We start from the raw sequence: 12,200 nt of genomic DNA, 5'->3' as shown, positions 1-12,200 counted from the left end.
ATCCCAGGTCATTTCACTTTGTTCAGTCTCCCCTTCTCAAGAGGGTAACATATTTTATTTTTTACCTTTACGCTTTATCCTTTTAAGTGTGTACACATCTCTCTCTATTCATATTTTCTATACTTTTCTTTAGATTAAGTCAAGGGTACCTTAAAGGATTCCTGCATTGGATGGAAAGCAGGTTGGACTCTGTAACTACAGAGGCCTTCCCATAAGGTGTTTTTATTTATTTTTTAAAGTGCTGTTGCAGCCATCACCACGAAATGATGTTAGAACATTTTAATCACCCCAAAAGTTCCATTGAGCCTACTTAAAATTAACTCCTGCTTCTGCCCCTAGACCTGGGCAACCACTATTTCTGCTTTCCTGTCATTTCTAGACATTTTATGTAATTGTTGTGCTTAGTCACTCAGTCATGTCTGACTCTTTGCAACCCTTTGGACTGTAGCCCACCAGGCTCCTCTGTCTGGGGGGTTTTCCAGGCAAGAATACTGAAGTGGGTTACTATTTCCTTCTCCAGGGGAATCTTCCTGACCCGGGGATCGAAGCAGCATCTCTTGTGTCAGCATCTCTTGTGTCTCCTGCATTGCAGGCAGATTCTTTACCTTCTGAGCCATCAGGGAAGCCCTTTGGGTCTTCAGGGAAGCCATTATATAAATGGGATAATACAACAATGTATGCTTTTGCATCTGCCTTCTTTCACTTAACGTAATATTTCTGAAGTTCATCATGATGTGGCATGTACCAATAGTTCTCATAAATGCTAAGCATTATTCTTTTGTATGAATATATCACATTTTGTTTTTTCTCTAGTTGATGGACACTTGGATTGTTTTTGTCTATTATGAATAATGGGCTTTCCTGATAGCTCAGTTGGTAAAAAATCTGCCTGCGATGCAGGAGACCCCGGTTTGATTCCTGGGTCGGGAAGATCCCCTGGAGAAGGGATAGGTTATCCACTCCAGTATTCTTGGGCTTTCCTTGTGACTTAGCTGGTAAAGAATCTGCCTGCAGTGTGGGAGACCTGGGTTCATTCCTATTCACAAACATCTCTTTATATGGATGTATGTCATTTGTTTTTGAGTAGGCTCCTAGGAGTAAAATTGCTGCTTTATAAGTGTATGTTTAACTTTTAAAGAAACTATCAGACTGTTTCCCAGTGTGATTTATCATTTTATATTCTTACCAGTGATACAGAAGTGTTCTGATTTCTCCACATTTTGGTCAACTCTTGATATTATCTGTCATTTTGAGTTTATCCATACTAGTAGGTGTATAGCAGTATGTCATAGTCTTAATAATATTTTCGGCATATTTTTATATGCTTATTAAATATTCATGTTTTATTTAGTGAGATGTTTATTCAAATTTTGATTTTTAAATTGAATTGTCTTATTGATTTATATGAAGTTTTTAAAATATGGTATAAGTTCTTTATCAGATGTATGGTTTGCAAATATTTTTTTCTCATCAATCTGTGGATTATCTTCTTGTTTTCTTAATGGTGACTTCTGAAGCACAAGTATTTTTATTTTTTGAATATGTGTTCAAAAACTGTTCACAGTTTACAGTTTTTTTCTTTTTGTGCATTTGATGACACATCTGACACTGCCCAACCCAAAGTCAGTTTTTTTCCCTCCATTTTCTTCTGCTTCTGACGTTCAGCATAGATTTATGTCTGTGAACTACTTCTAAGTTAGTATTTGTGTCCTGAATGAATCCTCTTCCATCTTAGTGGCTTCCTGTTCTCACAGGGTAAACACTGATGGAGCTGGGTGGTTGGGGAGCCCCAGAGCAGAACCCCACAGATCCCCACTGTCCTCATCTGAGATTCAGCAGGTTTCACACATAAATGCTTCTCAGATGGTTTTATGTCTTTGGTTGTGAAAATGACTCTTTGTCAAAAATTTTCAGGTTTATAGTTGCTTTTAAGGGAGAGGGTTTGCTGATTTCACCATCTATAACCAGAAGTACCTTCTGTCTCAGTCTTAAATTATACAATGTTTATGAGAAAACAAATGCTGCTTTGAGTTCATTATTATTTGTCCTGAATTGGAAACCAGTGAACAGTTGTTTCTCTGGGGACTAAGGGTAGAGATAGGGACTGGATCTAGTTGTTTTCCCCTTTCTTATTCATTTTGTATAGGTCGTTTATAATTTAGGAGTTATATCAAGTTGAGTAATCACTTTCACTTCCACCACCCCCCCACTTTCACTTTTATATTATATTGCTGTACTTGGGATACTTGACCATGGTCATTTTCTATTCTGACAGAAAATTTTGAGCTCAATATTAAATTCTTTTATTTTTTTAAGCTATATTTAAATGTAGTTCTTTTTTGTTGTTATTGTATTTTGATCTTCTGTAAAAGGATTTAGTAGTATTTCCTTTTTTTAAATAAATGAATATAGTTCTTCTTCATCGTAACTATATTTTGGTCATCTCTTTTCTAGTTTATGATTAGTATATACAGTTACATGGTTTGCAGTTACACTTTTTTCGTGAAGACACTTTTGTACTGATGATTAGTGAACACCCTCAAACAATGTCTGATGAGGCAAGGACTAACCTTTTTTGGGGGCCTTGTTTATCTATCCACAAGGCCTCAAAAAATTTCCAGGAAACAGTTGGCTTGTCATTACCTAACTGAATCTTTCGGATAAAACAAAACATTCAGTTTAAGGAAGAGAAATGAGTAAGAATAAGAATAGGGATTAACTCTTGCTCTTATATTTTTCCGTGTCTAGACAATTGTTGCAGTAGGTCCAGGTCCCAAGGGTTATAAGCCTGGTTTGTACTTTTAGTGACTGATCTCCACCTCTTTATAGCCTTTGGAGAAGAGAGTAAGAAAGTGAACCAGAATATACCATTTTGGGGGAGAAACAGACAGAGGAGGATTGTTTGAAATAAAGAAATGGGGAATATAGCATGGAAATGAAGTGAGCTATTGAGTATTTTTCTGTTTCCTGTAAGATACGCTTTTTGTATTGTTCTGTTATCTGGTCTGGTGAGTTTAATCCATCTTAATTTTAATAGATTACTTATAATCTCAACTTCAGTATATGAAATTATAAATTTATTTTACTAAAATCTTTGCTTTCCTCCTTTTTCCCTCTTAGGACATTTGCTACAAGATCCTATTGCACCCACCAACTCAACCTGCCAACACTATGTCTGCAAAAGTTGTAAAGGCAAGAAAATGATGATGAAACCTTCATGTAGCTGGTGCAAAGACTATGAGCAGTTTGAGGAAAACAAGCAGTTAAGCATCCTAGTGAACTGCTACAAAAAACTATGTGAATATATAACACAGACTGCATTGGCACGGGATATAATAGAAGCAGTTGACTGTTCTTCTGATATTTTGGCTTTGCTTAATGATGGATCCTTGTTTGGTGAGGAGACGGAAAAACCCTCAGATTCATCCTTTACTTTGTGTTTGACACATTCCCCCTTACCTTCAACCTCAGAACCCACAACTGATCCTCAAGCTAGTTTATCTCCAATATCTGAAAGTACCCTCAGCATTGCTATTGGCAGTTCTGTTATCAATGGTTTGCCAACTTACAATGGGCTTTCAATAGATAGATTTGGTATAAATATTCCTTCACCCGAACATTCAAATACGATTGATGTGTGTAACACTGTTGACATAAAAACTGAAGATCTGTCTGACAGTTTGCCACCTGTCTGTGACACGGTAGCCTCTGACTTATGTTCCACAGGCATTGATATTTGCAGTTTCAGTGAAGATATAAAACCTGGTGACTCTCTGTTACTGAGTGTTGAGGAAGTACTCCGCAGCTTAGAAACTGTTTCAAACACAGAAGTTTGTTGCCCTAATTTGCAGCCCAACTTGGAAGCCACTGTATCCAATGGACCGTTTCTGCAGCTTTCTTCCCAATCTCTTAGCCATAATGTTTTTATGTCCACCAGTCCTGCACTTCATGGGTTATCGTGTACAGCAGCAACTCCGAAGGTAGCAAAACTGAATAGAAAACGATCCAGGTCAGAAAGCGACAGTGAGAAAGTTCAACCACTTCCAATTTCTACCATTATCCGAGGCCCAACATTGGGGGCATCTGCTCCTGTGACAGTGAAACGGGAGAGCAAAATTTCTCTTCAGCCTATAGCAACTGTTCCCAATGGAGGCACAACACCCAAAATCAGCAAAACTGTGCTTTTATCTACTAAAAGCATGAAAAAGAGTCATGAACATGGATCCAAGAAATCTCACTCTAAAACCAAGCCAGGTATTCTTAAAAAAGACAAAACAGTAAAGGAAAAGATTCCCAGTCATCATTTTATGCCAGGAAGTCCTACCAAGACTGTGTATAAAAAGCCCCAGGAAAAGAAAGGGTGTAAATGTGGGCGTGCTACTCAAAATCCAAGTGTTCTTACATGCCGCGGCCAACGCTGCCCTTGCTACTCTAACCGCAAAGCCTGCTTAGATTGTATATGTCGTGGCTGCCAAAACTCCTATATGGCCAATGGGGAGAAGAAGCTGGAGGCATTTGCTGTGCCAGAAAAGGCTTTGGAGCAGACCAGGCTCACTTTGGGCATTAATGTGACTAGCATTGCTGTGCGCAATGCTAGTACCAGCACCAGTGTAATTAATGTCACAGGGTCCCCAGTAACGACGTTTTTAGCTGCCAGTACACATGATGATAAAAGTTTGGATGAAGCTATAGACATGAGATTCGACTGTTAAATCAGTGGGTCTTTAAACCTACCTCTGGTAGGAAAATAGCTACAGTTTTACGGCAGCTATGGTTTTGTTGGTTTAACTTGCCGGAGCTCCTGCATATAGATCACTTGTATCAAGTGTTTTCATTGCTAAGTTATATGTGTTAGTGTCGGGGAAATAGTTTGCAGATAATGGAGGAGTAACCCTACAACTATATGTCCTTAGTTCTTACAGAACCTCATAGTTTGAGAACAAATGCTGATGCAACTGATTTATACAAAATGAACTTTGGCAAGGAAAATAACATTAACCTCATTGTTTATGGTCATGCTTTGTGCATAATCAAAGTTTATGATTAAATGTAAGGAAGTGGTATCTAGTCAGTCCATAAGGATTGTGCTCTTATTTTGTGGAAAAGTAGCCATTAGTTTGTTCAGGAGACTCAGTGCTACATTCAGATACCATTGATGTTTCTCCTGTTGAAAAGCTGATGTGTCCAGCTCAACCTTTGTACTGACATAATACCATTTCTGATCATGAAAATTGGCTACTGGTGTATGTAGCAGTTTTTAAATCAGCAGTATTATGAAAGAAAATTTGCCCCTCATTAGAATGTTGAAAAAAATCTGTCTTTTAAAAGTGAACAAACTGAAATTCTGTCAGACTGTGGATGTTTAGCCGTTCATGCCACAAAACTCTGCCGAGTTGAATCCCATTTTTAGTTAAGTCTGACTCATTTCTAGGGGAAAAACTCTAAATCTTTCCTTCACTTTGAGCAATGTTCTGATTAGATAAATGAAGTGGAGAAGAGTAGTTTTAATCTGAAGGTAATTGAATTTAGACTATGTGACAATTTTAAAAAAATATACAAATGTTTTATTTAGAAATTGGGATTTACTTAAAATAATTTTGGAATAATGCTCCAAAACTTACTCAGATTTATGCATTATACTTATTGCCACTGGCCACTTCAAAGTAATTTTTTGTTTCCTCTAATAGTTTGCTGCAGACTTCAGTTCGGAGATGCTTTTCCTTTTTTTTTTTTTTTTTTTAAAATAGGGTGCTATTCGTTGTGGAGACTTCTTTATAGAGGCCTAATAAAAATGCCTTTTTATGAAGCCTGTGCATTTAGGTAGGTTTGAAGCTAGTTGGATTTTCTTTAGAATACTCTTTTGCATGTAAAGCACAAACTATGTTTCAGTTTAAATCTTTGTCTTCCCTGTAATTTTTATGGGGGAGATAAGTGAGTCACAAACATTCTGTTGAAGGGAAATCTAGTCAGTTGCTTGAAAGAGCACACACAGCCCAAATAAAACAAGGACTGACTAGGTTGTAAAGAAATGACCTTATGATTTAAAAGAAGAGTTGCTGCTTTGACAGTGCTTATTTAAAGAAAAATACTGCTGGAAAAATTTCAGTTTCTACTACGTTCTACGTTCACCATCTTTTCTGAGATCTGACATATGCTGAAGTTATGTTTTGATTTGGCACACAGCATGTTCAATGATGGTTACTCACCTAGTACAAGACATGGAGAAGAAACCTTTGGACACAGAGCAGATGACACCTCCTTCTGTTTTGTAGTGTATCCTGGTGTCATTTTCTGTGAATGTGGTCAGGTAGAGTTGTTTTTGTTGTTGTTGGGCTTTTTTTTTTTTTTTTTTTTTGTCTCTTTTGGTGGGGGGGGGGTGGGCTAAAGCCATAGGAAGAAAAATGTGATGTATGTGTCCAGTATGTACTATTTTGTTTTTGTTTTGCAAGAAGAGTTGAACTATTTTTGATAACAAGAGTAAATGGTGGAAAATGCTTCTTAGTTGTCTTGTCTTTATTTGCTTTCCAAGTTTTGGAATTTTATTTAATTCCTGAGTGTTAGCAGTGTCTTATGAAACATGTATTTGCCTAAAGTTTGTAACAGTTTTACGTTGGACGCAGATGCCCTGCTATATAAACTTGTAAATCTGTTCTTTATTCACTAATGATCACTGCAAAAATGACTAGAAATAATGAGATTGTACACATGGATGATTAGAATATATTTTGCAAATCTCCCAAACTTTCCTAATATTATGATCTTAAATATTCCTTGAGTACTTTATTGCTTCCCAAGTTTGATAATCTTAGTTTCGTGTTTTTTGATGCATGGGAGGTTGGCAATATAGACAAAGTGAAAATCATTAATATGTGAGGGCCTTGATTGTTATGTAATATTGCCAATGATGAATTCAGGTTGTTTTTAGCACAAGTTTCTCTTTTTTATGCTGGTATTCTCACTGCCACACTTTTGGAAACCTGTATTACACCTTAAATCTATCAATAAATGTTAGTTTTCTAATTCTATGTTGTAGAATACTGAGGAATTTGGGATAGCATGCTTTGAATGGCCTGTATTATATACATTTGGGGAAGAGTAATTAATTACTGTGCCTTGATTTTTATGTTGTTTTTCTTTATATGGTGAATTACTTTTAGGAATGCTGACCAATGGTTAATGATGGATAATTGAGAAATTATTACTGAAGTAACTGGATTTACTTCAATAGGATTTAAAACCACCAAAATAGTAACAGCATTTAATATGACTCATCTTCATTTTTTTTTTTTTGATTCCTTGTAATTACCAATAATCTTTCACCTTTAGGCAGCAGAAGTTTTACAGCTGACAGTTCTAGAACTAATCTTTTTGATTAGTTTCCATAGGTCTACACCTTTAAACAGAGATGCAGTACAGTTCTAGGATACAGAATTTCTTCACTGTGTTCTTAGTTTTCTTCAAACAATTTGATGGTGACTAAAGCAAAGTAAAAGTTTCATAACAGATGAAAAATAAAATTTTTTCCCTATATTATAGGCAAAAAATATAAAATGTTTTAGAAAATACTAAGTTCACAGTTTAGAATTGGAATCTAAAGTGTGGATGGTATTTTTTTCTCCCTCTTTGTTAAAAAAAAATTAGGTATCCAAATAACAATTACTCATTCTTTAAACAATATATAAGGCTAAGTTTTCCTTTGATCTTGTGAACTTCTCATTCCCAAACCCAAATTCCCATCCCCAGAGGAAGTGACTTCTTAGTATGAGGTGTTATCTTTCCGTATCTTGCTTTATAAAGTTTTCCCAGAGGTTCAAAGAGTTACTTTCTTTGAAACTCAAGCTTGTTTATAATGCTACTCTTTTCAAACATAAAAATGAGTTGCAAGTGTCATTAAAACCAAAAGTGTGTATTTGACAACTTTATTTAGTTTTGCAAAAAGGGAAAAACTTTAAATCATGCAGGCTTCTCCACCCAAACACACCATAACATTTCCAAAGTTGAGCAAATGACTTCTCTCATTTGATCAGTCTAGAGTTTTAGAAACACTTTAAACAGTACACAATGACATAGATAAGATGCAGGGAAAATACACATAATTTCATTAGTTTGATTACCTTGGCAGTTAATGTTAAGCTCTGAAACACATATCTCATTGACTAGTTTTAAGGTCATACCTTCAATTTAACTTTTATCAAGGAATCTTGGATATTGTAACAACTTTAAATTTACAGTTGGGCAATAATGATTATATTCTGCATGATCTTTACTAGAAAGTAAAATATATTCTATTTTAGTTCCTCAGAATTCACATTTCTTATATTTAATACTAAGAGGGGAATACAGTGAAACACATTCTTGTTTCTGAAAATGTGTTACTTTGGATGACCTAAATTAAAAGCGCTTAAGTGGAATGATACTGGTAGCTATACTTTTATAATAATTACAGGCTTTTGAAACCAAATATTGACTAAAATGAAAGCAAGATGACTTCAGTAAGGAGAAACAAGGTAAAGTACAGCCATGTCGTTAAAAAACAAACGTGTGTTGAAAAACTGAATTTTGCTGAGCCTTAGAAATAGTTTAGATCATTATGGCTAATAAAACCTATAAACCATATCTGACTTCTAAAAAAATTTACCATTTGAGTATTTTTATCTGAAAAAGATTTGTTTCCTTGTAAAGGCTGGATGGGGTAGATGGTAAATTTTATGTACTACAAAAATACTTTTAATCCTAGTTTCCAATGTGTTTAGATTATTGCATGTAGTATTTCCTAAACATTTAGTCACTTTTAAGGTTTTATTTCTTTGTGAGCTATTAGAAACCAAGTTTTTTTCTATAATAGTTAAATTGAACTTCAGTTCTGATCATGAAGGTAAAATAACAGGAAACTGGGAGGTTACTGACAAAAGGATTACTAAATCTATTAATAACTCTACTAGTTGATGGTGCATTTCCTAGATTCTCCTTTTCTCCACTTTTTGCCAATGTTTGATTATTTCAAAAGTTTGGCCTTCACACCAGCAAGGGAACCAATGTGGGGTGGAAAGGGAGCTATTCTGATATTTAGGACTTGTGGTTAAAAAATCCAGGGAAAAACTTTAATGACTTTATACAGAGGTGGATATTAAAAAGTTTCTGGGAGGTTTCTTTTATACTAGCAGATATTTCCATCCTTTTAAATAGTTTATTTTCAATTTGTCTTCAACAATATTGTGAGATTTGACTGCCTTGTGGTTTGCTGAAAAGTACAGTATTCTGTAATAACCACGTCTACTCTCTAGTAATGAAGTTGCTTTCTTTTATGGGTAGCATCTCTGTTTTCTCCCATTTTTGTGATAAATACTGAAGTGGATGCAGTATTTTGAATAAGTTATTTTTCAACATGAAGGAATAATGTTGAGATTGAGGCCTTTACTGTTAGCCTAGTCTAATATGCAGTGATGAATATGTCTAGTAAGAATTTTCATATATAATTATTTAAGCCTTCAAGTAGGCTTTCTGATATGAAGTACAGATGGGACACTAATTTTTAGATTAATAAATCACTTAATAATTTGCTACAAATGTTAGATGAGTTAAAAAGAAACTTTTTCCTCCCAATTAGGAGTCATATTCTGTACTTGTCCTCAGTTAAGTTTTTCTTCAGGTTTTATATAAGATCCACAGTCAGGATGGGGGCAGGGTTTAGAGCTTGCTAGCAAGGTTGGAAGGCCCAGTGGTTACAATACCTGAGGATGTAAAGTGACTAGCAGTTTGGCAGGTCATTGTGAAATTACATTAAGTTCAAGATCTTTGAACTCCAGTACACATAAAATTAAAAGAAGTCTCTGAGATGTTTTGGCAGTGCTTTTATTACCAGGGCTAATTCAGTTCTGGAGGCCCTGACTGCTTTTTCAAGTTCCAGAATTTCTAGACTCAAGTTTTCTGCAAGTGAAGGTTTCTTCTGGGCTCCATAGGAGCCCTGATGGGCCTCAGGGATACTGGACAACAGAGGCAACTTCTGCTTTTGTGCAGAGAGCCGTGCTTGGCACTGTCCCCAAGAGATCCTTGGTACATTCAGGGTGAAGAGTGCTGATTTACAGACGTTGGAAGGTGATGTATATATCATTTGCTTCTGAGGAAAAGCTCTGTAGGAGGTTTGAGGCAAACTGGAGGAGTCTCCCAAATTGGGTATGTGTATCCAGAGCTGTTGCTCAAAAACGTTAAAAAGTTCCTAGTGCAGATACACACTTGCAGAAATCAAAGCTTTTAAAATGCAATATGCAAACTAGAGCATCTCTTCACAAAAAAAATATTTTTTGAAAAACGTATCTCCCTTTCATGTAGACACTGGCAACTATTCTTCATCCACTGACCGAAGCTTTCCACATTTCTCTGAAAGACTTGAGGTCACTATTTTATTGCCTTTGTTTACAATTTCAGAGGGAGAGGGAGGCTCTTCTGTTTCATAATCTTCAAAGGAGCTGAAAGAACAAAAATGAGTTACTGATTTTTTAAAAGTTTTAATGTTTGGGTAGAAGTCAGTATGGCAAACTACACTTGAAGATCAGCTAGCAAAAGTACCTGGAGTTGCTAAATGGCAGCTATAAACTGAAACACCCTGGAAGAAACCGTGCCCTGGAACAGAAAACACATTCTCCCTGTTCCTTCAAGCTCAAGTTTATGTTAGAATATGTTGAAATGTGCTGAATCAAGCTTTCCCTAGAGGCTTTGATGGGAATGAAAGCATTATGGACTGAGGTTATGAGGTCTGGAAAGTATGAGCTTTTACATGAATGCTTTCACTGAAGTGGCTTTGATGCAGAGTGGGGAACTTTCTCAACTCTTAATTGCTTTATAGCTTCCATGGCTTCTAAGAAATCTGTGTACATAGAGCTGATTAAAGCTTACTCCTGGATTGCGTTTCATTCTTTTGCAGAAATCCACAGCATTTTCCCTCTGTTCACCCCTCTTTAGAGTTCCATATCCTCCAGACTAACCCTCCTGGCTACTCCAGGCATGGATGACAAAATATTTTATCTCCTGGGAATGACGGCTGCTTCACCTGTGCAGAAATTTCTGGATATATAATTGTTTTGTCAAAAAGGTACCAATACTAGCTTATGACAAAAAACAACAAAAAAAACAAAACTAGGTTAGGACTACCCAGTAGGTGGCACTTACTCACTGAGGGTAGAGAAGGTTAAATTTCTGTTAAAAGCATATCTGATGTTTGGAAAACTTTGCTCTGAGTACCCGTTGATCCTGTCAGAAATCATTTACAACTGTCATTTTGCAAAAACTGTCCATACTTAATTTCTGTTTTCACTCAGCCATCTCCTAGAGGCTGCACTATAAACTGGTATATGATGAATAAGGAGGCAATAAGAGTAATTTTGCTTTAATGGAATTGAAGCAGGGTTGATGGAAGATCCTTCATTTCTGGGGAGGAAACACTCAAAAGAGTTTTACACATGCATCTACTTATTTCCCATCAGACTGAAAGACATTTTCTTCCTCTTTGATCTAATCTGCTGTTTGTGAGTGCTCTCTCAATGCAGATCTATGAATGAATTAGAGTTAAGTCTGAGCTGAGACTATTTAACAGTCAATAACTATTTGAGCTGTTGCTAAGCATGAGCCAAATGCTAGGTATACAATAGTGAAAGAGACTGACCAGCCCCTTCCTCATTGAGCTTACAGCCTAATGGAGACCATCTGGAATAGTGATTAAGTGGTTTAGCTTTAGAGCATGGACTTTGGAGTCAGACTCCAAAGTTGAGTTCTAATCTTAGTTTGGTCACTTAATGCTACTTTGGCCATGTAACTTAACCCCTCTGCCATCAGCTTCTTCAACTAATAGTTCCTATCCCATTATACATGGGCCTTCCTAATAGCTCAATTTGTAAAGAATCTGCTTGCAATGCAGGAGACCCCGGTTCGATTCCTGTGTTGGGGAGATCTGCTGGAGAAAGGATAGACTGCCCACTCCAGTATTCTTGGGCTTCCCTTGTGGCTTAGCTGGTAAAGAATTGGCCTGCAATGTGGGAGACCTGGGTTTGATCCCTGGATTGGGAAGCTCCCCTGGAGAAAGGCATGGCAAGCCACTCCAGTATTCTGGCCTGGAGAATTTCATGGACTGAACAGTCCATGGGGTCACAAGGAGTCAGATATGGCTGAGTGACTTTCACGACACTTCACCCCATTATAAGGGGTTG

At 36.5% G+C, this 12,200-nt stretch overlaps 2 protein-coding genes across 5 annotated transcripts in view; one reads left to right on the top strand and one right to left on the bottom strand.

The window, feature by feature from the left end:
• Positions 1–7,025, top strand: part of MSL2 (MSL complex subunit 2) — a 32,098-nt gene extending 25,073 nt beyond the window's left edge. The window contains exon 2 of the mRNA XM_040233138.1: positions 3,121–7,025. Coding sequence (XP_040089072.1) covers positions 3,121–4,712 — 1,592 coding nt within the window. The 3' untranslated portion in view covers positions 4,713–7,025. The remainder of the gene's footprint in view (positions 1–3,120) is intronic.
• An 878-nt stretch (positions 7,026–7,903) lies between these two features.
• The window catches only part of PPP2R3A (protein phosphatase 2 regulatory subunit B''alpha), a 242,383-nt gene continuing 238,086 nt past the window's right edge, over positions 7,904–12,200 (bottom strand). For all 4 annotated transcript variants that reach the window (XM_040233119.1, XM_040233113.1, XM_040233133.1 and 1 more), the window contains one exon: positions 7,904–10,466. In XM_040233119.1, the coding sequence (XP_040089053.1) occupies positions 10,340–10,466 (127 nt within the window). In that variant the 3' untranslated portion in view covers positions 7,904–10,339. The remainder of the gene's footprint in view (positions 10,467–12,200) is intronic.

The sequence above is a fragment of the Oryx dammah genome, unplaced genomic scaffold, assembly GCF_014754425.2.
Source record: "Oryx dammah isolate SB20612 unplaced genomic scaffold, SCBI_Odam_1.1 HiC_scaffold_2, whole genome shotgun sequence".
Lineage (NCBI taxonomy): Eukaryota > Metazoa > Chordata > Mammalia > Artiodactyla > Bovidae > Oryx > Oryx dammah.
This window is presented reverse-complemented; position numbering and strand designations above follow the sequence as displayed.